Source organism: Oncorhynchus masou, chromosome 33 (assembly GCF_036934945.1).
Source record: "Oncorhynchus masou masou isolate Uvic2021 chromosome 33, UVic_Omas_1.1, whole genome shotgun sequence".
Taxonomy (NCBI): Eukaryota; Metazoa; Chordata; class Actinopteri; order Salmoniformes; family Salmonidae; genus Oncorhynchus; species Oncorhynchus masou.
This window is the reverse complement of record NC_088244.1, coordinates 22892882-22919370: the sequence shown is the minus strand read 5'-3', so window position 1 is coordinate 22919370 and position 26489 is coordinate 22892882. Positions and strand designations below refer to the sequence as shown.

At 41.1% G+C, this 26489-nt stretch overlaps 2 protein-coding genes across 2 annotated transcripts; one reads left to right on the top strand and one right to left on the bottom strand.

Annotated features, from left to right (window-relative positions):
* The first annotated feature begins 732 nt into the window (after window positions 1–732).
* Window positions 733–13539, top strand: LOC135527436 (cation channel sperm-associated auxiliary subunit delta-like). The gene is made up of 22 exons (XM_064955966.1): window positions 733–815; window positions 1018–1093; window positions 1193–1269; window positions 1378–1447; window positions 1629–1743; window positions 1894–1961; window positions 2086–2205; window positions 2379–2453; window positions 2537–2693; window positions 2842–2928; window positions 3096–3178; window positions 5424–5600; window positions 7117–7230; window positions 10397–10486; window positions 10783–10841; window positions 11002–11080; window positions 11247–11299; window positions 11419–11493; window positions 12045–12179; window positions 12461–12650; window positions 12988–13142; window positions 13383–13539. Exons 1-22 carry the CDS (start codon window positions 733–735, stop codon window positions 13537–13539), a joined length of 2295 nt encoding a protein of 764 aa, XP_064812038.1.
* Window positions 13540–14028: 489 nt separating this feature from the next.
* Window positions 14029–25529, bottom strand: LOC135528049 (serine/threonine-protein kinase Sgk2-like). Its single transcript, XM_064956818.1, has 13 exons — window positions 25375–25529; window positions 24415–24485; window positions 24239–24297; window positions 23401–23458; window positions 22949–23032; window positions 22076–22207; window positions 21557–21669; window positions 21417–21453; window positions 21171–21257; window positions 17414–17509; window positions 17099–17254; window positions 15368–15457; window positions 14029–15195 (listed from the first exon to the last, which is right to left on the bottom strand). The coding sequence occupies exons 2-13, from the start codon at window positions 24430–24432 to the stop codon at window positions 15040–15042; spliced, it is 1086 nt and encodes a 361-aa protein (XP_064812890.1). The 5' UTR covers window positions 24433–24485; window positions 25375–25529; the 3' UTR covers window positions 14029–15039.
* Between the last annotated feature and the right edge of the window lie 960 nt (window positions 25530–26489).

The window sequence follows — 26489 nt, the reverse complement described above, 5'->3', positions numbered from 1 at the left end:
CAGCCACCCGGACAGCTGATGAAACTGAGGAGTATTTTTGTCTGTAATAAAGCCCTTTTGTGGGGAAAACAATTATTCTGGTTGGCAGGGCCTGGCTCTACACTGGGTGGCCCATGGCTGCGCCCCTGCCTAGTCATGTGAAATCCATAGATTAGGGCCCAATGAATTTATTTCAATTGACTGATTTCCTTATATGAACATGAAATTGTTTCATGTTGCGTTAATATTTTTGTTAAGTATACTTTACAACTACTTAGCATGTCAGCTAACCCTTCCCCTAACCCTTTTAGCTAACCCTTCTCCTAACCGTAACCATAACACTTATCCTAACCTAACTCCTAACCTAAACCCTAGCCTATTAGCTAACGTTAGCTACCTAGCCAACATTAGCTGCTTAGCCAGACGTTAGCCGCTTACGTTAGCTACAACAAATTGAAATTTGTAACAAAATACGTTAGGCAAATTTGTAAAATATTGTGTGAATGCCATTTATAACATATTGTACTAATTACAATTCGGGACATATCATTCTAATTTAATTCGGAAAATGTACAATAGTGTGACTGATTTACGTACACAATAATACGAAATGCTCTGAGACCAGGTTGCAGCATCTCCTCTATCTCTCCCTCGAGGCAGTTAACGATTGATCGTTACCCGTATAGAGCATTCTCAGTCACTCAAAACAGCAATACTTGGCAATATAACATACATAAAAACTACTATTCAACAATGTGGCGGACGCATGCCCAAACCATTTTTATAATAATAATAATAATGTCATTTTTGCCATTTTGTACCAATGAAGAAGCCAGGTAACGTTTCCCCCAACAGTTAACATAGCTAGCTAGCCAGCCAAGTTCAAGCATCGTCTCTAGGCTAGGCTAATGTTTATTTGTAAATGTATTTTTGCAAAATATGACCTGTCTTTATTATTGATAGCCAAAATTAAATTTGATCTCTCTCGTTTTGCACTACATAGGCTCTTGTTGTACCTTATAATTTTGTAATTCAAAGTCCAGGTTTTCCATGGTCTTCCACACCCAAACAAGATGTCGAAAAGCAGGATCAATCGATTCGAGCGCCATCTGCGGTGAATTTTGATGTTTATATGCACAGGGAATGTCTTCCGTTGTTTAACCCCTAGCTAGCGAGCCAACATAAAGTTAACCACCTCAATGTTTCTCATCAGACATTATTATATTCTGCGAAGAAACGACCAGTTCTGGTTCGAAGTCACTGCGACAATCGCCTGGCCTTGTACATGGGGTGAAACATTTTGCTATTACTAGGATAGCTTGCAATTTTTTCCAACCTTGTTTAGCACAGTGGTTTTCTTGAAAATGTTCCCGCCTCATTTATCATTTCTAATAACAGGAAGTGGATCCTCATTACCAGGGCATTATTTGAGGAATCAGCCACTCCACTCGAATATAAAGGGGCTGGTGTGAGTCTCTGTACAAATTCCCCTCAACCCACCGATGTGTAACTTATCTCTATAATTTGTTATAGTCATGAATATATAACAAGATTGTGCTCCTACTTTTCGATACACTATCTTTAGCTATTACTAATGTCTTGCCTTATTAATGTTTATTGAAATTCATAACAACTTCTCATATTTGTAGAAGCTTCAGGGGTCGGTGAGTTCAGCAGCTTTTGTGTTGGACAACCTTGCAATTGTGATCGATGGAAAGTTGTACTTATACTCTCTAACTAAAGGGACATGGACTCCTGCTCAAGGTTTGGAGCATATAACCATGTCCATGCACCTCAAATATCAAGTTTGAATTGAAAATAATGTGCAATGGTTTCCTAATGTCATCTTATAATTTACTTTCTGCTCATTAAAACCATTGTTCTGCAGTGATCATCACAGATCTCTTGTTTCAGGAGTGAAATCCATGGTGTCTACTGTATCTACACTACAGTGCTGCTTCAGCAAAGACAAGGCCTGCATGGTAAACTCCACAGCTAAATATTTTCTCTCATCAAACGTGTGTCACCGTAGTATGTTCAACATTTGTTTTAGACTGCTGTGAATGGCTGTGTAATGTGTTGTGTCTTGGGTTTTTTTGTCAACAGGATGTGAGCTCTTGTGTTCTGCTGTACAATCTGGGGAGTGCTCTTGACGACCAACAGGTCTACATGTCCTCGAATGGAGGCAATTCCTTTTTTAACCTCCCTATGGCCCCCAAGGCAACGGTGAGCTTGGATACTCTGTCAGTCATTGTCATCTCAAAGTTATTTTACATTTATTTGAAGTTAACCGTAGAAATCAAACTTATGCAAAATCATTGAGGTTCATAGTCCTCAGGTCTAAGCATAAAAAGTCAGCAGCACCCCAAAAGCCAACTCTCATCACTCTCATTTCACAGGAATTTATCATAGGGGTATTCAACATGCCCACTGTGTCAAGCATCGTGGCTATGTTAGCAGACAACCAAAGAAAGGTGAGAGATTGACCACAGCCCTTTCTGAAGTCACCAAATAATCACAGACACGATCAGTGTACCAGCTGTAAAATGTGTGGTAGTTTTCTTTCCGGCACATTTCCGGAAATCGTTCGGTACAGACAGACAATCACCCCATGCGAGACCCGCTGTCCAGCATCCATGTGATCCAGCCAGCAGGCATGAGAGGCCACCTCATCATCTGGTCTCCACACATGCTGCTCTACTCACCCAACCATGGTATTACAAAATCACCATCTAAGGGTCCCCTTGCATGATGCTGGATTCTTCTTGTGATATTAGTCCATTTAAAGAAAACCAGTGGGTGACCAAAGAATATTATTTAGTTTCACTCTTCTGACGTCTTAATGCCTATTTTGGTTTTCAGGCATTGTGATTGTGCCAGTGTACATTATGGGAGAAGAGAATGCCACCCTCCCGCCTCCTAAAGTCACCATTTTACAGGTGGCAACAGGTAATATCTACTTGACATCTATGTGTGTGAATGTGTGTGCTCACTTCTTCATGTGTCATAAATTAGACTAAAACAATGCCACGACTAAATCACTCAGATGTGTGTGTGTTGTAAATTATACTAAACCAATATGGTACCACTGAATCCTCCCTCTTGTGTATGGTTAGACGACAACGGTGCGATGGCTGTTCTCACCAGCGACGGGGTACTGTATTATGGCAGGGCTGGACTGGAGGCAACTACAGTAAGGGTAAGTATTCAGGATGTATATACTTACCATACATACAGTATGTGAATAACATGTACTGTTCATATTAAAGGTGCTACATATAGAATGTCTCACCCATGTGGAAGCTAGATGAATTGCAACAACTAGACTGCACTCCAAACAACTCCCCCGCATTCCATCTCCCTGTAACATGGCTATTTTACTTTAATTTTCATCCATATTGAAAATATATTTCACAGCAATTTTGATGGCACAATGTTTCCTTACCCTATTCGGTTGTCAAATATAAAGTCTGCATTTTAGAATGCGATTTTGTATTGGCCCAAAATAATTTTATTGTGTGAAAAAAATTATGAAACACTATAATTCCACTATTTCTGCAGATATGTTATGGACTCCTCCCGAGTGGCACAGTGGTCTAAGGCACTGTATCGCAGTGCTAGCTGTGCCACTAGAGATTCTGGGTTTGAGTCCAGGCTCAGTTGCAGCTGGCCGCGACCGGGAGACCCATGGGGTGGTGCACAATTGGCCCAGCGTCGTCCGGGTTAGGGCAGGGTTTGGCCAGCAGGGATGTCCTTGTCCCATTGCACACTAGCGACTCCTGTGGTGGGCCGGGCGCAGTGCACGGTCGCCAGGTGCACAGTGTTTCCTCCGACACATTGGTGCGGCTGGCTTCCGGGTTAAGTGGGCATTGTGTCAAGAAGCAGTGCAGCATGTTTGGGTTGTGTCTTCAGAGGACGCATGGCTCTCGACCTTCGCCTCTCCCGAGTCTGTACGGGAGTTGCAGCGATGAGACAAGACTGTAACTACCACTTGGATACCACGAAATTGGGGAGAAAACGGGTAAAAAAAAGAAAAGATAAAATAAATTGATATGTTATGGACATTTTCTGAAATTACAATTCTAAAATTCTACATGTAGCTTTTTTAAGATTAGTAGAGATGGGAAATGTGTCTTTATGCTCACAACCCAACCCCCCAAGACACAATGGGTCAGCCGCAGTGCAGCCCCTCTGGAGCAATTATAGCAGGTTAAGTGCCTTGCTCAAGGGCACAACAACAGCCAATGGTATCTAGGTGAGCCCAGCAACCCTCCGGTTGCTTGCTCACTCCGCACCAGATTTTAAGGAGCTGGGATTCAAACGGGCATTTCCCCGGTTGCTGGGCCGCTTGGCTACCTACCACCCCCACAGGCTACCTGCCACTCTCACAATGTTGTGCAACTGCTTTCATTTAGTGCAACTCAATTGCAACTGCTTCAAGTTCTGAAATCCCTTTAGTGGTAGTGAGATCTTCTGAGTCCTGACCAGTGTTGTCATACATACTGTATACACTGTAGGCCTGTATATTACACATGTATTATAGGGTGTCCAATCCAAAACACATCTTTTGATCAATGGGTAAAATAATGCTAAATATGCTAATTGTGTAGATACTCCTCTAAGAAAACCAATGCTCCAAACCTATGTCTCTATCATTATAAGTTCAAAAGTTATTGCAGTTTTTAGCCTTGTAGGCTGGCCAGAAGTATAGTGATTAAATCAATGGAGGCCAGAGAAAAAAAGTGGCTAAAAATCAGGGAAATACCTTTGCGTCAGCTAGACTGGATGCTGTGCTAGAATTACAGCTAACTGACATGCTCACAGTTGAACTCGTCGTCTTTCTTCTCAAATCCGGAGGACATAAAACAATATAGAGGTAAGATATATATAGATTTTGAGACATGACGTGGAGTATTGTCATAAATACAAGCAATACACGCTTTTCATATTAATGCAAAATGTCTGTTATTTTTTAAAATAAATCTGTAAAAAACGAGCGTATCTTTGTGAAATGTCAACAGAGCACTGAGTATACCGCAAGATCTTTATTTTTAAAGCCTTTTACATTTAATTCAGCTTGTTTTATGCTAATTTTGCTTTTTGCGACCCACGGAAACAACTTTGCAGACGTATATTAGGTTACGAAATCTGCCTTTTTGGATATAATGTTAATGATATGTTAGAGAAAGACCCCGCTTAACGAGTCAGAACATGAAGAATCATATTTGTCTTTGTAAAAATGTATTTTATAACATAAGGAAGTGACATTTCATGACCAAAGCGCATTTTCACCCACACTGGGCAGCGTGGGTGAACTCCTTATGTATTATTGTACAAAATTATATCTATGGTCCTGACTGGAAAGATAAGTCCACTGTCAGTAACAGAGAGCTGTCCTGTATTATAATATATTGTACTATCCTGTGTCTGCCTGCCTGTTTCAGTTTGCGTCTGTCATTGACCTGTCCAAGGACAACCTGATGCTGTTCAGTGACTATGGGGACCTGATGATGATCCACGCCCGTGAGGACCTGCTGCTTATAGGGGTGGACTTTGACCATAAGGTTATCATTGTCCAGCAGGAGCTAACACGTACCACACCACCCGTTCAGTCCTGCCCAGTGAGTGAAGACAAACTACATGTCAAATCTGCAAATTACACCCTATTCCCCAACATACAGTACCAGAGATCTTTCTGCCGTAGATACCCCTGGTCAGGCTGCCTAAGCCTTTTTTGGGGGGGGAGTCCTAAGTCCAAACTGGGAAAAATTAATTGAAATACATTTTTGGGATGGAAAAACACCTTCAGTGTAAACTTAAACGACTTAAACCAAATATAAAGTATGTAGAAAAGATAATGGACCTATATATTTTTTAAATAATATGATCTTTGATAACTAGTAATCACCACGATAAAAGCTAAACAGTCAGGGGAATTGAGAATTCCAAAAACAATTAATTTAACAGTAAAGATTTTGTTATTAATTTTGAGCAAAAGCACACATCATTAGCCATGTCAAAATGCATAGAATACCTGAATATTAGCTTTAAAACTGCAAAATGTTGTCTTTGCTCCGTGGCAAAATGTGTACAATTGCAGGAAATTAACTTTAAAACAGATTTTTTTTATATCTCAGATCCATGGAGAAAAGCTAAAATTGTTATAAACCCCCCCACCCCACCAAAATGGGGATCTCAAAAATGTTATCCAAAATTCGGCAGCAGCTACCGTGCCCATTGCCACGCCCTCTGCCACCCCTCCGATCCAGAAAAAAACCCTGGTTACATTACCAGCAAACTATTTTAATCAGATTAAAGATACTTTACAAAAACTAGATTACTTCTTAGATTACTTTTCAATTAAGAAAGGATGTTTGAGATAAAAAAAATATATATAAATTATGACAGCCTTAGCCATAGCAAAGTGCATAGAATTACAGGAAATTAGGTAAAAAAATATATATATTTCGCTCAGCTCCATGGCATAGTATGTAGCATCATAGGAAATTTGTTTTAAAATTGCAAGGTGTCACTATAGAACCGGGTTCGATCCCGGGCTGTGTCGCAGCCGGCGCGACCGGGAGACCCATGAGGCGGCACACAATTGGCCCAGCGTTGTCCGGGGGAGGGTTTGGCTGGCTGGGATGTTCTTGTCCCATTGTGCTCTAGCGACTCGTTATGGTTATGGTGGCCTGGTGCATGCACGCTGACTTTGGTCGCCAGCTGTATGGTGTTTCCTCTGACACATTGGTGCGGCTGGTTTCCGGGTTAAGCGAGCAGTGTGTCAGGAAGCAATGAATATTAAGGCTATACGCACTACATGTTACACACATAGGCTCTTGTTTCGGAGGACGCATGGCTCTCGATCTTTGCCTCTCCCGAGTCCGTACAGGAGTTGCAGCAATGGGACAAGACTGTAACTACCAATTGGATATCACGAAAAAAGGGGTACCAAAAAATATATAGAACATTTCTCAGCTCCATGGATAAACGTGTAGAATTGCAGGAAATTGATGGGCCGACCGCACCCATAGCCACGCCCACCACCTAAACCTCTTTTTAATCCAGAAAAAAACATGAGTACATAGAGAATAATGTGTCATATGAGACGTAGGCATGATTCTCTTCTCACTCCAGGTGGAACAGTTCCACAGCACGTTTGCAGGGGAGCTCTTCTACATCGACATGGGCAGCACCGTCCATCTGTCTGCTGTCTACATCCCATCACCTCTTTGCAAATTCTTCCCCCTGGTAAGAGGTTCATAAACTTCCGAGACAGCTCCATAGCACCAAGCTGTACTAAATTCTACAGGGACTTCAGGTTACGGGAAAAAAGAAAGTATGGGAACTGTAAAAATATCTGAACATTATGAAGTGGATATGAACACACATGTACTCATTTACATGCTCGCTTACACATACAGACTTATATACACACACACACCTGATCTCGCTCTCTTCTCTCAATCTCTCTATTTTCTCTTCTCTCCCTCTCTATTGTCAATAACTGTTTTATAATTTAATGGGTTTGTTTGTCTATCTTTTTTATGTATTTGTCTACAAGTTTATATATGTTTACAACAAGCAAGGGGAAGATATCAGAATAGGTGCATTGGGGAATAATAATGTATTGTATGGAATACATTTATACTGTAGTGAAGCCGTCTCTAGAGTAATGCAAGGTCTCTTTCATGATCATGTGAAACGTCAATTGCTATGGAAATGCTGGGATGTGTCTCAATTATGTTAAAGGTAATTAGGATGCAACTATGAGGGTGATATGATATGGATTACAATTATCATGAATATTAAGGCTATACGCACTACATGTTACACACATAGACACTCAACCATGAAAATTGGCGGAGTTATTATTTATTTGGACATCACACATTATAGTCTTACTCTTATACAGACATTGTACACACTCTCAATAAATCACATGCAATATCATACACATCAACCTACTCAGATTTTCTACACACATAATATCTTGTCTCAATTTTCTGACATGTGTGGCATTGGCTCACAGGCAAACAGGCAAGGGAATAAAACAAATATTGCTAGAACCTATTTCTTGAATTCTAAATATCAGACATTTGAAAGCTCTAGTTTTGACCGTCATAATACCTCTAATGGCAGTAACTTTAGAAGCACTAATTATGTTCAATTTAGACTGAGAATAGTATCTAGTTATGGTAAGGGGTGAAATAAGTATAGCCCGTTATAATTGTAACGATTTAGCAGATTATAAAAAAAGATCAGTCTTTACATGGCTAAAAGAAAAGGAATACAACATATACTGTTTACAGGAAACTCACTCTACATCCTTAGATGAAGTTGCGTGGCAAAAGGAATGGGGTGGTGAATTTTTTTCTGTCATGGACAAAGGAACTCAAAAGGTGTGATGATATTAATTAACAAAAATTTCAATCTGAATGTGAAAATAGTCAATAATGATGCGCAAGGAAGGTGGATCCTTTTGAATATGAAAGTGGACGAAAAGAGATTTGGCTCATTAATCTATATGGTCCAAATCAGGATGATCCACACTTCTTTGAAAACATTTATAACAATTTATTGAACTTACAGGCAACAAATGATCAAATCATTATGGTAGGAGACTATAGCACACTGTTAAATACTTCATTGGACTGTAAAGGTAATCACTCTACAAACTATCATCACCGTGCCCTTAAGGAAATCACAAATATTATGGACACATTAAAAATAGTGGGTATTGGGAGACTAAAAAACCCTTACCTAGTGAGATATACATGGAGGAGACTTGATCAAGCTAGTCGTCTTGACTACTTTCTTGTCTCTTTCTCTCTTGCATCCAAGGTTTAAAAAAGTTTTAATAGAGGCCTCCCGGGTGGCGCAGTGGTTAAGGGCACTGTACTGCAGTGCCACCAGAGACACTGGGTTTGCGCCCAGGCTCTGTCGTAACCGGCCGCGACTGGGAGGTCCGTGGGGCGATGCACAATTGGCCCAGCGTCGTCCGGGTTAGGGAGGGTTTGGCCGGTAGGGATATCCTTGTCTCATCAACCTTCGTCTTTCTCGAGCCCGTTCGGGAGTTGTAGCGATGAGACAAGATAGTAGCTACTAACAATTGGATACCACAAAATTGGGGAGAAAAAGGGGTAAAATTTTTTTTTAAAGATTCAGCAAATCCCCTTATTGTTTGGGATACCTTTAAATGTTCAATTCAATATTCATCATGTTGAATCTTTGGGGCATAAAATCATCGAAGGTCTGCAGAGTTTGTTGTGAGGATACAGAATCAATAGACCATTTATTTTGGTATTGCCCTCAGGTGGCCTCTTTCTGGTCTCAGGTTCAGGAATGGCTGAAAATGCATAGCATTGATCTAAAATTGACCCTAGAAATAGTACTGTTGGGAGATCTGGAGAGACCGGGTCAGTCAATTACTAATATACTAATACTCTTAGTAGAAGTATTTATCTTCAACTCGCAATCTCTGGATTCTATTCAATTGGATAGATTGAAATTGTACGTTAAACATCACAGCATAGTTGAAAGATATGTGTTGCGTAGAAACCCGATGTGGTCGTAGCAGAGATAGATGGGATGGGCTGAGGGAAACTGAGGGTTGGGATGTGGAATTGGAGACAAGTGGGAGTGGAGTTGCTGTGCGGGAGATAGAATGATGATCAAAGATAAAAGTATATAAAATAAAGTCAAAGTAAAACATAATAAAAAGTACGTTTGAATGACACTGAGGGGCAGTGTTTTTACAGCTAATGCCGGATTTGCCTGAGGCTGATGCTGTGCAGGTGTTTGTACACGTGCATATACACACACTCTCATTCAAATAAACGCATACAAGAACACACACATACAGTGGGGAGAACAAGTATTTGATACACTGCCAATTTTGCAGGTTTTCCTACTTACAAAGCATGTAGAGTTCTGTAATTTTTATCATAGGTACACTTCAACTGTGAGAGACGGAATCTAAAACAAAAATCCAGAAAATCACATTGTATGATTTTTAAGTAATTAATTTGCATTCTAATAGTGCCAGACATGCACACACGCTGTGGGAGGGGTCTTGAATGGTTGAGAGACTGCTATTGGGGAACTGTGGGGGGATCTTGCAGGGTTCGGGTTCACGTTTTTTGGCCTGGTGGGGCATTCACTCTGGATGCTTCTGTGTGTCGCTCTGAATGGGATTGTTGGATGACTGGTATGATGTAGTTGTTGAGCGGCTTCACTGCAAGCATATTGTTTTGTTATATTGTTATGTTTTGGATATTTAATTTTTTTAAATAAAAAAATCTAACTTCACTGTGGATTTCCCAGTATTCTGGTCCCAGATCTGTGCTACTGTTGTCATGCAAATACAATTAATGAATCTGAACTGTGTCCTTGTTCTCCTCTTGTGTGTGACCAGGTGACAGTTACAGAGTCTAAGCTTCTGTCCTTAGATGAGAAGTGTGTAGAGGACGGCATTACTACGGAGGGCACCAAGAAATACCGCCTGGTACAACTGAATCACTAGATCAGGGGTGTCACACTCATTTTGCCCTGGGGGCCACATTCTGTCTTCAAAGAGGTCTGGAGGGCCGCACTGAAAATGTGTTATATTTCCTCGCTATCAAAATTGGCAAAAAATTGTCCTCTATCAATCATTTTTGGAATTTCCTATGCTCCCTGACTGTCTAGCTTTCAATTCGGTGCTGGACACAGTTTTATACGGTGCTGGACACAGTATAAAATGTGGCACGGGCGGTGGGGGGGAGTGTTTCCATTTCTAACATACTGTATTTTGAATGGTAGGACATTGAACTGAAGCAGTTGTTCTTTATGGAGGCAGCAGACGGAACCCTGAAGCCAAGGTAAGAATGCATTCTCAAATGTTCAGTAGATGGCAAATTGGCAAGGAGTTTTAGCTGGTGAGGACAGTGGTCTCTCTAACAGAGGACAGTGGTCTCTCCAGCAGAGGGTGCTGTTTGTTCCTGTTGCTGACGTGTAGTGTTTTCTCTGGGTCAGTTCCAGTCTACGTAAAGGCAGCCTCTCCACAGTGGCAGTAGACCTGATGGGAAGAAACGTGTCCTGCAAAGACTTCAACCCCCTGGTCAGAAACACAGCCCTCTAACAGTCACAACAATGTGTATGAGTTAACAGCAAAGGGCCATGTTAGTTTGGCCTCACGGTTTACAGAAAAGGCTATGGCCCTCCAGTGTGGCATTACGTACCTACTATTATATTAACATTGTTTGTTGTTCTTTTTCCCGTTTTAGAAAGCTCACATTCTCATTGGATGCCCTCCTGGAAAGCATACCCGAGTTCTTAAGTGAGGGATAAATTCTCATGCCGTATTCGCTATTTTCAAAACATTTCTGAAATATTCTACTGTAAGATCTGAGTGTCCAAACTCATTGGTTCTTTATGTCATTATTGTTTTTGCCACAGGGACATAACCACTTGCACTAAAGGCACGTTCACTCAAGAGCAGCTTCAGGACAACTTCTCTTACGTCATCCCCAAGTAGGTTCTGCGGACGGGGCAGTGACACACAGAGCACTGATGGATCTAGATTTGAGACTATCATGGTTCATAGAAATGTTTAATCAACATATGATTTGTTTCTATAAAAATATGCTTGTAATGCCAATGTAGAGTATTGTACTTTATCATTCGTGGAACATAAAAGGTAGATTCAGCTAAATAACGTTGCCACGAGCAGCAGCGCAGATATTGCGATGCGCAAGATGCAAGACTTTGCTCCCACATGTTCACACACAGTATCTGCGCATGTGCATGCGTTCGCGTCACGCTGTTAGAGCGTTGGAGGTATGGGACCAAAACTGGGGGAGTTTAGCATTGCGCTTAGTTGTTGCGGAAATTGACCCCCTATGCTGTTTACTTGGGTGCACCTACGTCATATCGCTGAGTCTACCTTTAAGCCTTGCCCCAAGTAAGGTATCACAGAGTTCTAAGAAGGATATTATTATATATTATATATATTTGTGTCATGTCAGTTAAAACGACTAGTATTCCTCTCATTATCCTCTTCCTCCTTCATCTCCTTCTCTGAGAGCTGTGTATGACCCTCAGCACCTGTTCCGGCCTGGCTCTGCCTCCAGTGACCTGCACATCTCCTACAGCATCACAGACTACTTCTGCCCCTTACTGGTCTATCACGACACCCCCTGGATACCCTCCCTGGAGCTGTGAGTGACCCACAAAACCCACAAAATACACACACGGGCAACCCTTTAACAGCTGTTACTGAAGAACGTTCAGTGTAAGAAACCTGTCGTCTCTGTGAAGTGGAGTTCAGACAGATCCTTAATATAACTACATGACACACACACAAAGACCATAGAACATCATGGCACTCCATCACAGAGCAACAATGCCAGTGCCAACCCACCACACAGCCTTTTCTAGAGCAGGTGAACATGGCATGCATAACTACCAGTACCTCCAAACTTGCCCTGACCCTTTGCAGCTGGAACGGTAATGAGTTTGTGGAGCAGGTGAGCGCTGACTTTGTGTTGTTCGAAGTGAACGGCATGTATAACTACCAGTACCTCCAGTCGGTCGAGGATGCCAAGTGCGTCTCCCAGCCCCAGAACTGGACCTCTCTGCTGAGCCAGCAGAAATATCAACCTAACCCAAACACTGCCTGGACCAGGAATGTACGTACACATTCTATAACAATTCAATTGAATTCATACTTTATAACCAGTCAATAATGGTTGATAGGAATTTGTTAACACAGCACTGTAGACTAAAGGCTCCTTGCACTATAACCATAATCATATAGCCTGTATCCTGAGGGAGGAACTTATCTAGCTCTATTTACCACAATGTAATTGAATATTCCTCCAACATATTCATAAACTTAGCAAATGTTGATACATTATCCTTGTCCTCTCATTAAGATTGCATACATTCATCCCTCTGCTTGATTTGTACCTGGCTACCGAGCATAATTTCTCAGTGGGGTTTATCTTTCTCCTCTTGCTGGTTAAGAATTATAAGAGCTGCAAGGATTCTGATGGTCCGCCCCTCACTGACCCAGAAGCCCAGTATCAGGTCCTCAACATGGGCACAAGAAACAGAGTCTTGTTTCCCAACTACAACGGGATGTACGTGTTCAGAGTCATAGTGGTGGATCCTAGCTACAGGTCAGTGTGGACTAGGAGGGTAAACAGCCTCTTTCAGGAGGGTGTTTAGTTACCAGGCTGTATAGAACATCAACTGAAGGTTGAACACGGTAGTTGAATACTTTCATATAATAAAGACCCATAATACATAGCCAGTATACTATTTGTATGCCATACATATTCTATAGTACACATTAAAACTGGATTGTCATTGATCTTGTAATATTTCTGATGATATTGACTGTTTCTGTGTTTCTGCAGCTACTGCATGCTGACCACTACGTTCAGTGTGTATGTGTATGGGGCGTTCCCTCCTTACCCTCTGCCCTCTTGTGTGGCACTGGGCATCTTCCTGGCCATCTTTGTGGTCCTGCTGCTCATTGGCTTTTTCTTAAGCAAGCGGAATTACAAAAAATAGGATGGACACACAAACACATACATACACACACACACACACACACTCACAATACATCCCAAAACAGGAAATGCATGGGTTGACAGTGCGATCCTGGTTCTATGAAATCACAAGGTTGAACACCTATCTCTGTTTAGATGTTTGTTGTCAGGCACCAGGGTCCCACTCAAAAGTCTTGTTGTCATTGTTCATGGATGAACACCTCTGTGTGTTGACACTTAGGGAAAACACACGCATGTCCTCTGTGCAGCGTGAAATGAATGTGATGAGCTGTTCAGGATGTTCTCTGCCAGTCACTGATCCCTGTCTTGCCTTTTGTCATGTTTTTAATTTATTTTCTTTATTTTTATGTATTCCTTGTTTTGTTTGATGAAAATGAAACGTTTTGAGAAATAAAGAAAAATGTTTTTAGTCATTATTTCATCATAGTGTAGGTTTTTGATTTCGAAGTTTAATCGATGGAAAATCTGTCAATGCCAGACACGGTCAACATATGGGTAGGGAAGTGATTTATTGTGAAGTTATGTACACATACTTGTAACTGTGCTTCATTGAATGTCAGTCATCTTTAAGATGGTGTTGGCATGTCAACAGTCTTTATTTAATGTCACCCATTGTGCTGACACAATCACATGTTTTGTTTAACAAGGTTAATAGCACCATGGCATGCACCTTTACAGCTGTGAGAATAATCTGGCATAGGTTTATGTTGCTGTTAAGCATTCCTGGACGCAACATTTGAGTCAAGCCTTTATGTACTCTAATCTACTAAAAGTCAGCGATATAACAGAAACAGCATGTTCACAAATCAATGTGCAAAAATGTATATTTTCAACAAATGAGTTTAAGGATAAGAAATGTTTGGAAAGTCCACAGTGCTTGTATTAAAAGCAGCACTTAAAGAGCAGAGGAATGGGTTCAACTAGAGTTTCACACACATTTGTGTCTGCCTGTTCTAGTGATAATCAGACCATCTTAATCCATACACCACAACTTTCCATAGAACCTAGCTTTACCTTCTACACATAGCATCTAGGAGTGTGTACTGTATTTACATGTCCTTTATGTAGTCACACGGTTGACTTTACGTTGTAGTGAAAGGATAATTAAATCAACATCTGTCTGCTAGCAAATAAAAAGTCCAGCACGATTGGATGTGCCAAAAGACTTTGTCCTGAAATGAGAATTCAAGCAGAGACGAGGGCATATAAATATAATTCATAGGGCAGTCACCTACAGAAAAAGCAACAGTTGGGTGGTGCATTTAAATGTTTTCTTACAATATCTCTTTCTTGCATCACCTACGCAAAAATGCATGATATTCAATGTGCTCAATTTCTATGACCGTGGCCAATGAAGTTGAATCCAAGGTAAAATATATGTTTTATCCTCCTGACTTAAAGGTTAAGGTTAGGATTTGCAGTTAAGGGATCGAATTGTAGATATGTGGTTACGGGTAACTTCGACCTCGGCAGTGGTGGTGCTGTGAGGAACCTTCCCTTTTCAAAGGAAGCTGTCTTCACCAGAAACGTAGGAGAAGCCATTGAATGCGTTAGAGCTGCTGGTGCCGGCGTTGAGCTCAGGGGTGCAGCCCACTGAGTTAGGCACCATCTCTCTGGTGAACTCTGGGTCTATGTGCTGTGTGTCCGCTGGCCCTTTCTAAAGGAGAAGAGAGAGGGGACTTGTTAGGAAATAGAGGGGAGTGCTAGAGAAAAGAGGTAAGATTGAAAGTTACAAAGATGAGGTAGTGAAAGAAAGTTTTAGAAAAAAAGCATTGAATTTTGAAGTTATAGAAGATGGTAAGAAACAGCTGGCAGCACAAACAACTCACCACATTGGGGTTGTATGGAGGAGTGATTCTCTTGTGGTACAGATCATCCCAGTTAATCGGGGAGAAGAACACATGGTTCTTTATTTGTAGCTGTAAAAAAAAAAAACATTTCAGGATGATATAAGACATGACCAGTGTATAACTCACTCAAAATGTGTGAAACACTAAACGGCAATGGCATAGTGTGCTTCAGAAATGCAGTGGTGGAGAAAGTACCCAATTGTCAAACTTGAGTAAAACTAAAGATACCTTAATAAAATTACAAGTAAAAGTGAAAGTCACCTTGTAAAATACTACTTTTAAATATACTTAAGTATCAATATCAAAAGTATAAATCATTTCACATTCATTATATTAAGTAAACCAGATGGCACCATTTTCTTATATTTTAAATGTATGGCTAGCCAGGAGAACCCACTCAAACATTTACAAATGACGCATGTATGTTTAGTGAGTCCACCAGATCAGAGGCAGTAAAGATGACCAGGGGTGTTCTCTTGATAAGTGTGTGAATTGGAAATGTAACAAGTACTTTTTGGGTGTCAGCGAAAATGTATGGAGTAAAAAGTTCATTATTTTGGGGGGGGGGGAATGTAGTAAAGTAGAAGTTGTCAAAAATATAAATAGTTAAGTACAGATACCCCAAGAAATGACTTATGTAGTGCCTTAAAGTAGTTTTCTTTAAGTACTTTACACCACTGCAGAAATGGCGTACAGTGGACTACTTATAATCAGAGCCCACGTAGGGCTAGAAACAGGGGGAGCACCCCCTATCCATATCGACGGGACAGTAGTGGAGAGGGTAGTAAGTTTTAAGTCCATTGGCGTACACATCACGGACAAACTGAATTGGTCCACCCACACAGACAGCGTTGTGAAGAAGGCGCAGCAGCGCCTCTTCAACCTCAGGAGGCTGAAGAAATTCGGCTTGTCACCGAAAGCACTCACAAACTTCTACAGATGCACAATCTAGAGCATCCTGTACGGCAACTGCTCCGCCCACAACCGTAAGGCTTTCCAGAGGGTAGTGAGGTCTGCACAACGCATCACCGGGGGCAAACTACCTACCCTCCAGGACACCTACACCACCCGATGTCACAGGAAGGCCATAAAGATCATCAAGGACAGCTTCTATCTCAAGGCCATCAGACTGTTAAACAGCCACCACTAACATTGAGTGGCTGCTGCCAACATACTGACTCAACTCCAGCCACTTTAATAATGGAAATTGATGTAAAAAATGTATCACTAGCCACTTTAAACAATGCCACTTTTATATGTTTACATACCCTACATTACTCATCTCATATGTATATAGTGTACTTTATCATCTACTGCATCTTGCCATCTTTATGTAACACATGTATCGTTAGCCACTTTAAACTATGCCACTTTTATGTTTACATACCCTACATTACTCATCTCATATGTATATACTGTACTCGATGCCATCTACTGCATCTTGCCTATGCCGTTCTGTACCATCACTCATTCATATATTTTTATGTACATATTCTTTATCCCTTTACACTTGTGTGTATAAGGTAGTAGTTGTGGAATTGTTAGGTTAGATTACTCGTTGGTTATTACTGCATTGTCGGAACTAGAAGCACAAGCATTTCACTACACTCGCATTAACATCTGCTGACCATGTGTATGTGACAAATAAGATTTGATTTGAAAGGGAATAAGGTGCCATGGTCCATGGACACGGTCCAGTCAGTGACTCACAAAGTCAGCAATGGCTCCCAACCTGCGGTGTTGGTCTTTCTGCAGGAGGCCCTGGAGCAGACTACAGAGGGCGCCTGACTTCCCTGGGGGCAGCGGCAGAGGCTTGTGTAGGATGCCATCGTACATCTCAGACACGTCCCGGCTGTAGAACGGGGGCTAGAAAACCAGAAACAGGGTGAGTAGAGCAGAGAACAGACACAGTACTGTAGCAGCCAGCTACTCAAGAAGCATTTCCTGAAGTTGGTAACATAATTGTCTTGGACATTTATGTAGATTGCGCTAAGTACAGTAGCCATATAAGATTGAAAAACTTACAAGACTATAGATCATCTCGTAGAGCACAGCTCCCAGACACCACCAGTCCACTGTGCGGTCATAGGGCTCCTTACGCAGAACCTCAGGGGCCAAATACTACAGAGACAGAGAAAGTTAAATAAACAGATATATACTGGGCCTTCAGAAAGTATTCACACCACTTGACTTTTTCCACATGTTGTTGTGTGACAGCCTGAATATAAAATTGATGAAATGTAGATTTTGTTTTATTGATCTACACACAATACTCCATAATGTCAAAGTGGAATTATGTTTTTAGAAATGTTTACAAATGAAATAAAAATGAAGGCAGCGGTTAAGGGCGCTGTACTGCAGCGCCAGCTGTGCCACCAGAGACTCTGGGTTCGCGCCCAGGCTCTGTCGTAACCGGCCGCGACCGGGAGGTCCGTGGGGCGATGCACAATTGGCCTAGCGTCGTCCGGGTTAGGGAGAGTTTGGCAGGTAGGGATGTCCTTGTCTCATCGCGCACCAGCGACTCCTGTGGCGGGCCGGGCGCAGTGCACGCTAACCAAGGTTGCCAGGTGCACAGTGTTTCCTCCGACACATTGGTGCGGCTGGCTTCCGGGTTGGATGACGCTGTGTCAAGAAGCGGTGCGGCTGGTTGGGTTGTGTATCGGAGGACGCATGACTTTCAACCTTTGTCTCTCCCGAGCCCGTACGGGAGTTGTAGAGATGAGACAAGATAGTAGCTACTAAAACAATTGGATACCACGAAAAAGGGGTAAAATAAAAAAATGACAAGCTGAAATATGTTCAGTCAATAAGTATTCAACCCTTTTGTTATGGCAAGCCTAAATAAGTTCAGCAGTAAAAATGTGCTTAATAAGTTGCATGGACTCACTCTCAGTGCAATAATTGTGTTTAACATGATTTTTGAATGACTACTTCATCTCTGTACCCCACACATACAATTATCTGTAAGGTCCCTCAGTCGAGCAATGAATTTCAAGAACAGATTCAACCACAAAGACAGGGGGAGGTTTTCCAATGATTCGCATAGAAGGGCACCTATTGGTAGATGGGTAAAAATATATATATATATATACATTGAATATCCCTTCGAGCATGGTGCAGTTATTAATTACACTTTGAATGGTGTATCAACACTCCCAGTCACTGCAAAGATTCAAGCGCCCTTCCTATCTCAGTTGCCGGAGAGAAAGGAAACCGCTCAGGAATTTCAAAGTGAGGCCAAAGGTGATTTTAAAACAGTTAAAACAGATTTTAATGGCTGTGATAGGAGGTAACTGAGGATGGATCAACAACATTGTAGTTACTCCACAATACTAACATAAATAACAGAGTGAAAAGAAGGAAGCCTGTACAGAATAAAACATATTCCCAATAAGCCTCTAAAGTAATACTGACAAAAACGTGGCAAAGAAATATACTTTCTGTCCTGAATTCAAACTGTTATGTTTGGTACAAATCCAACACAACATATCACTGAGTACCACTCTTCATATTTTAGCACGGTGGTGATTGCATCATGTTATGGGTATGCTTGCTATAGGCAAGGACTAGGGAGTTTTTTGAGGATAAAAATAAATGGAATAGATCTACGCACAGGGAAATCCTAGAGGAAAACTTGGTTCTTGGTCCTTTCCAACAGTCACTGGATTACATATGCACCTTTCAGCAGAACATCTACCTAAAACACAAGGCCAAATATACACTGGAGATGCTTAACAATACGAATGTTTGTGAGTGGCCTAGTTACAGCTTTGACAAATTGGCTTGAAAATCGATGGCAAGTCTTGAAAATGTCTGTCTAGTAATGATCAATAACAAACTTGACTGAGTTTATATTGTACAATCCAGGCCCTTGGAGCTTAGCCAGAAAGACTCACAGCTGTAATCGCTGCCAAAGGTGATTCTAACATTTGCAAACTCAGGGGTTGAATACTTATCTAGTCAAGATATATTAGTATTTTATTTTCCATGAATTCAAAACAAATGTTAGATTTTTTTTCTCCACTTTGACATTACAGAGTATCTTTTCTAGAGTGTAGATAAAAAAATTAAATTAAATACATTTTTATTTCACTTTGTAACACAACAAAATGTGGAAAAAGTCAAGCGGTGTGAATACTTTCTGAAGGCACTGTATACAGTTGAAGTCGGAAGTTTACATACACCTTAGCCAAATACATTTAAACTCAGTTTTTCACAATTCCTGACATTTAATCCTAGTATATATTCCCTGTCTTAGGTCAGTTAGGATCACCACTTTTTTTTAAGAATGTGAAATGTCAAAATAATAGTGGAGAGAATAATTTCTTTCAGCTTTAATTTCTTTCATCACATTCCCAGTGGGTCAGAAGTTTACATACACTCAATTAGTATTTGGTAGCATTGCCTTTAAATTGTTTAACTTGGGTCAAACATTTCGGGTAGCCTTCCACAAGCTTCCCACAAATAAATTGGGTGAATTGTGGCCCATTCCTTCTGACAGAGTCAGGTTTGTAGGCCTCCTTGCTCGCACATGCTTATTCAGTTCTGCCCACAAATTTTCTATGGGATTGAGGTCAGGGCTTTGTGATGGCCACTCCAACTTTGGAAGTATGCTTGGGGTCATTGTCCATTTGGAAGACCCATTTGCGACCAAGCTTTAACTTCCTGACTGATGTCTTGAGATGTATCCACATAGTTTTCCTCCCTCATGATGCCATCTATTTTGTGAAGTGCACCAGTCCCTCTTGCAGCAAAGCACCCACATGCTTCACGGTTAGGGTGGTGTTCTTCGGCTTGAAAGCCTCCCCCTTTTCCTCCAAACATAACAATGGTCATTATGGACAAACAGTTCTATTTTTGTTTCATCAGACCAGAGGACATTTCTCAAAAAAACTATGATCTTTGTCCCCATGTGCAGTTGCAACCTGTAGTCTGGATTTCTTATGGCGGTTTTGGAGCAGTGGCTTCTTCCTTGCTCAGCGGCCTTTTAGGTTATGTCGATATAGGACTCGTTTTACTGTGGATATAGATACTTTAGTACTTGTTTCCTCCAGCATCTTCACAAGGTCCTTTGCTTTTGTTCTGGGATTGATTTGCACTTTTTTTCGCACCAAAGTACATTCATCTCTAGGAGACAGAACGCGTCTCCTTCCTGAGTGATATGACGGCTGCGTGGTCCCCTGGTGTTTATACTTGCGTACTATTGTTTGTACAGATGAACGTGGTACCTTCAGGCGTTTGGAAATTGCTCCCAAGGATGAATCAGACTTGTGGAGGTCTACAATTTCTTTTGAGGTCATGGCTGATTTATTTTGATTTTCTCATGAAGGCACTGAGTTTGAAGGTAGGCCTTGAAATATATCCACATGTACACCTCCAATTAACTCAATGATGTAAATTAGCCTATCAGAAGCTTCTAAAGCCATGACATCATATTCTGGAATTTTCCAAGCTGTTTAAAGGCACAGTCAGCTTAGTGTATGTAAACTTCTGACCCACTGGAATTGTGATACAGTGAATTATAAGTGAAATAATCTGTCTGTAAACAATTGTTGGAAAAATTACTTGTGTCATGGACAAAGTAGATGTCCTAACTGACTTGCCAGAACTATAGTTTGTTAACAAGAAATTTGTGGAGGTGTTGAAAAAACAAGTTTTCATGACTCCAACCTAACTGTATATAAACTTCCGACTTCAACTGTATAGAACTACGTGACTATTAGACATGGGTTATCTTTAACATATCATTGAGCACAGACACAATCTCAGGGCTATCCCTCACCTCGGGGGTTCCACAGAAAGTGGACGTGGTGGTCTCTGGCTCCACTCCCTCTTTACACAGCCCAAAGTCTGTAAGTACCACATGGCCCTGGAACACACGTTTTAAGCACCATCCCAATATTACAGGAACTTACAGACTGCATATGATCCTGTATTGTGAACTCTTGAACTATCTTCTCTAAGGAAGTGAGTTGAGATATTGAAAACAATCGAAGAACATTATATCCACTTATGAGTCAACACTTACCTGAGAGTCTAAGAGAATATTCTCTGGCTTCAGATCTCTAGATAAGAACAAAAAAATATATTTGGTTTCACTTAACCTCAATACTCTACATAATAATGTGTTGTTTCTACCTGAATATGTCCTTGTAAACTTTGTCTGACCTGTAAACGATGTTGAGGGAGTGAAGGTAGCCGATGGCACTGGCTACCTCAGCAGCATAGAACCGAGCCCTCGGTTCCAAGAAGCACCGCTCCCTCTGCAGGTGGAAGAAGAGCTATGAGAGAGAGAAAGAAATGTTAGAGATAGAGGGAGAAAGGAGAGAGAGAAAACAGTTATGACATGTTGTTTTAACTGTCAGTACGCTTGACTCTGACGAAGCATGTAATATTACTACTGTTACATTATTAACTCATAATAACGCCGTGACACAGAGACTTTGGACTGAGCCAATGATTAAAGGGGAATAATGTGTTTGTTGTCACTACACTGATTGAGCCAAGGGCCTGAGGCTATGCCACACTGCATTGCTGCGTCTGTGCTGTCAATAGCTTGATAGCTTTAATATAAATAAAGGATTACTTATTGGGAACATTGCTACAGTCCACTCATTTTATCATTTGCCATATCCAAACAGTCATATGAAACCTGAGAAACAAGACCCAGGGCCATTAGCCAGCTACCTCTCCCCCGTTGACATAGTCCAGGACAAAGTAGAGCTTCTCTGGGGTCTGGAAGGAGTAGTGGAGGCCCACCAGGAAAGGGTGCTTCAGGCTCTTCAGCAGCACGTTCCTCTCTGCCATGATGTTCTTTTGCTGGAGGACACAACGCAGCATTGAACCAGCGGGCACGGGACAGAGCGCAGGACACAGCAGAATACAGGCCCCTGTCAGCGCCACTGCTTTGGCCCCAAGCACATGACAAGAGACGATATACAGAGAGAGAGAGAGAGAGAGGGGCATAGAACACCTCTTTCCTACAAGGTCCTCAGTGTTATTTATGCTGCTGAAAGTGCAGCCACCTACACACTTCTGACTAATGTTCTCCACTTTAGCTATGGCCCTGGTTTCCAAGGCAGGCAACAGGCTCTCAGTATATAAAGTAAATTGGCTTCATTGAGGTAACACTCCACTTGAGGGAGTCATTCTTTTTACAGGACTGAGTAGTCTGTCAGTAGCTCAGAAAGTACAAGATTCATTTGCTGATTGTTATAACTATCAAGTGATACAAAACCCAGGGAATATAACATTACTGATTATGGTAATGTACAGTATGTATGAAACACAAAACAGAGACTGGGGGCTGTAAAATCTGTCTGTCGGAGTACAAAGGACAGAACACACTTCAGATTAGATTAGATGTTATCTTAGAAACACAACACAGATTTAGGCTAAACCAGTTCTGCTACACAATGAAAATCATACACACATTGAATATATACTGACATGAAGGGTTTTGCTAGTGGAATTGAGTTGACCTTGAAAACAGAATACAGATAAACTATATGCGAGTTTGTTGTGATAATGAATAACCAAATTAAAAGTTTATAGACCAACCTCCTTTTTCTTCAGGATGACTTTCTTCTGTAGAACTTTCACAGCATAGAATTTATTGTCAGCTTTGAGCTTGGCGAGCAGGACCTGGATGCAGGGTGGTTGTCAGTACATTTCTGATTGTTTCCTCAAAACATCAACTCCTAATATGACACTCTCTTATCATAACCCTATCTTGAAAATAGAAGGGCAATGAGTACACACATAATATATTTTATTATCTGTCACACAAAATATAGAAAACAGTAATTGACAATGAAAAAGGACTGTGACTGAACTGGAAGAATTAAAAATGGCTGCTCATCCTGAGTAAAATTAGTGAAAAACTATCCTCATTCATTGTTTCATTGTTTGGTTTTGGCCTTTTCATCAAGGTAACCTTAACAGTCCTGCATAGACTAAGTTAATCATTGATGAAGGCATGCAGCCTTTTATCAGGCAAACAGCAGACTTACCTTCCCAAAGGTCCCTTTTCCAATAACAGCCAAAAAGTCAAAGTCAGTGGGCTTGGCACTGAAACAAGACAGGAATGATGATACAGATATTTGTGTCATATGGATGGACATAACACCTATCGTAACAGGTTATGGCAGAGACAACCGTCTCGCAACATGACTGGTATGATCCATGAAATAACATTTTTAATCAAGCCTCAAAAACACATGTACAGCAATGTACACTGAGTGTACAAAACATTAAGAACACTTTCCTAATATTTAGCACCCCCCCTCTCTACAAGGTGTTGAAAACATTCCACAGGGATGCTTGCCCAAGTTGACTCCAATGCTTCCCACAGTTGTCAAGTTGGCTGGATGTCCTTTGGGTGGTGGACCATTCTTGATCTATACGGGAAACTGTTGAGCGTGAAAAACCCAGCAGCGTTTCAGTTCTTGACACAAACCTAGTGCGCCTAGCACCTACTACCATACCTGGTTCAAAGGCACTTAAATCTTTTGTCTTGCCCATTCACCCTCTGAATGGCACATATACCATCCATGTCGCAATTATCTTAAGGCTTAAAAACGTTTCTTTAACCTGTCTCCTCCCCTTCATCTACACTGATTGAAGTGGATTTAACAAGTTCCGTCAATATGGGATCATTGCTTTCACCTGGATTCACCTGGTCAGTCTATATCATGGAGAGAGGATGTTTTGTACACTCAGTGTATGTTGTGGTTGCAATGAATGAATATGACATCACGACCACAATTCCATTGGTAAAGGGTTGCCAGATGTCAGTTCGACATGGCACTATGGATCATTGAAACCCATGACTCTTAATACTGTACATACTGTGGGTTTGCTGAAGGTCCCAGGTTGACCTCACTGAGGGTGGAGGATGGTGATCTAAGCTAGATGACACACAGAAAAAAGATGAATGATGGAGCAAAGCGATGTAAACAACCAGTAACCATTTGCACAACGGCCTGGTTGTCTGTGGTTGGACACCACACCACAGAAACACTCACTGGATTAGAATTTGCCATGGTCTTGGTCCATTCCGTGCTCACTGGGGAACCTACATCAGTGTTTCATAGACCTGTCATTGACAAAAGGACACAGTAGGAACATCGTGATATGATAGCACCCCCATCTGTGTGTGACGCTACTGCTGGTTCCCCTATGCCAGTCTGACCCTGAGAAACTGGTCATTCTGGTTTGAAACCCAACACAGGCACAACGAAGGACATTTGGTGTTTTGAAGAGTTCATATCAGTGAACACGTTTACATGGTCAATATTATTTTGCCATTCCCACGTCCACAAATGTGCAGAGGATGGCTTAGGTCATGATTCAAACCAATTCAAACCTCCCCCACACAGTCACTTGCCAAGAATGGATGAATGTTTTGAAATGTTCTTTCCTTGATCTTGGGAAATGTTTAACCTTTAGGTCTACTGAATAAATACAGTAACCTCTACTTTAACTAAATACAATTTTGTGGATCAATCATATGTCCTCAAGAGTAGATTGTATTTTGCTACAGTAGAGGTGTGAAAAGTTAGTTAGAAACTCATTTGAAGGTTGATAAATATTTACAGTCAAGTGTATTACCCATCTAATCAGAGGTATGGAATTATTATAGGCATTATATTCTCAAACTACACCATTGTTGTGAAATACATGCAAATGGGGTGCAAACAAACTACTCAAAATTCAGAAGACCTTTTATGACAGCATAACACATGCATACATATATCAAAGAGGGTCTAATATCGACTACTAGCCTATTAATGTTTACCGTTGTATTCCTCGAGTGTTTACAAAGGCTATTTCGAGTATTTCAAAAGGATTCAAGGACATTTTCCAAAGTGTTATAGAACATGATAAAACTGTATTTCAAACAATTCCCCATAAATGTAAAGACATAAAAGGATCTATAGGCTACTGTAACATTATATAGTCCATTCTGTACATTCTCAACCTACCTTTTGTGAATGTTAAAATGAAGCTTAGGCCACCTGTTGCAGGTGCGTGCAGCCGGAGCGATGTCTTGTCGACTGACTGAAGCCCCGCAGATCGAGTCAAGTGTCCCTGCGCAGAGCACAGCACTGTTGTCCTGCATTAGACTACAGATTTCAGTGACTGGTTGGGATCACGTCATGAATGGGTGGTTCCACTGTGCCAGTGAATCATTAAAGAAATTTAGGGGCAGGGAACACTTCTGTCTGTCTGTCTGTCTGTGTGCGCGTGCCCTTTGGCAATGTAAACATGTTTGCTATGCCAATAAAGCCCTTTGAATTGAATTGTGAGAATTGAATTGTAAGTTGCAGGGACTCACTCCGTGTGCAATAATAGTGCTTAAAATAATCTTTGAATGACTACCCCATCTCTGTACCTCACACATTCAATTATATGCAAGGTCCCTCAGTTGAGCAGTGAATTTCAAACACAGATTGAATTACAAAGACCAGGGAGGTTTTCCAATGCCTCACCAGGAAGGGCACCTATTGGTAAAAACATAACAAAAAAAGCAGACATTGAATAACCGTTTGAGCATAGGGAAGTTATTAATTGCACTTTGGATGGTGTATCAATACACCGAATCACTACAAAGATACAGGCATCCTTCCTAACTCAGTTGCCGGAGAGGAAGGAAACCACTCAGGGATTTCACCATGAGCCCAATGGTGACTTTAAAACAGTTAAAACAGAGTTTAATGGCTGTGATAGGAGGTAACCGAGGATGGATCAACAACATTGTGATTACGCCACAATACTAACCTAATTGACAGACTGAAAAGAAGGGAGCCTGTACAGAATAAATAATATTCCCAAACTTGCCTCCTGTTTGCGACAAAGGGATTAAAGTCATACTGCAAAACATGTGGCAAAGCAATTAACTTTTTGTTGTGAGTACAAAGTGTTGTGTTTGGGGCAAATCCAACACAACACATTACTGAGTACCACTCTCCATATTTTCAAGCATGGCGGTGGCTGCATCATGTTATGGGTATGCTTGTAATTGTTAAGGACTGGAGAATTTTTCAGGATGAAAAAAAACGAAATGAAGCTAAGCACAGGCAAAATCCTAGAGGAAAAA

Bases quoted from the DNA above. Each gene is read 5' to 3' on its own strand.
- LOC135528049 (XM_064956818.1), bottom strand. The intron at 22,208-22,948 runs GTTGGTCTATAA...TGTGTCCTCCAG, and splicing joins TCATCCTGAAGAAAAAGGAG to CAAAAGAACATCATGGCAGA. The intron at 21,670-22,075 runs GTAGCTGGCTAA...TCTCTCTCATAG, and splicing joins ACTATGTCAACGGGGGAGAG to CTCTTCTTCCACCTGCAGAG.
- LOC135527436 (XM_064955966.1), top strand. From the start codon at position 733: ATGTGGCGGACGCATGCCCAAACCATTTTTATAATAATAATAATAATG. The intron at 1,744-1,893 runs GTTTGGAGCATA...CTCTTGTTTCAG, and splicing joins GACATGGACTCCTGCTCAAG to GAGTGAAATCCATGGTGTCT. The intron at 2,929-3,095 runs GTAATATCTACT...GTGTATGGTTAG, and splicing joins CATTTTACAGGTGGCAACAG to ACGACAACGGTGCGATGGCT.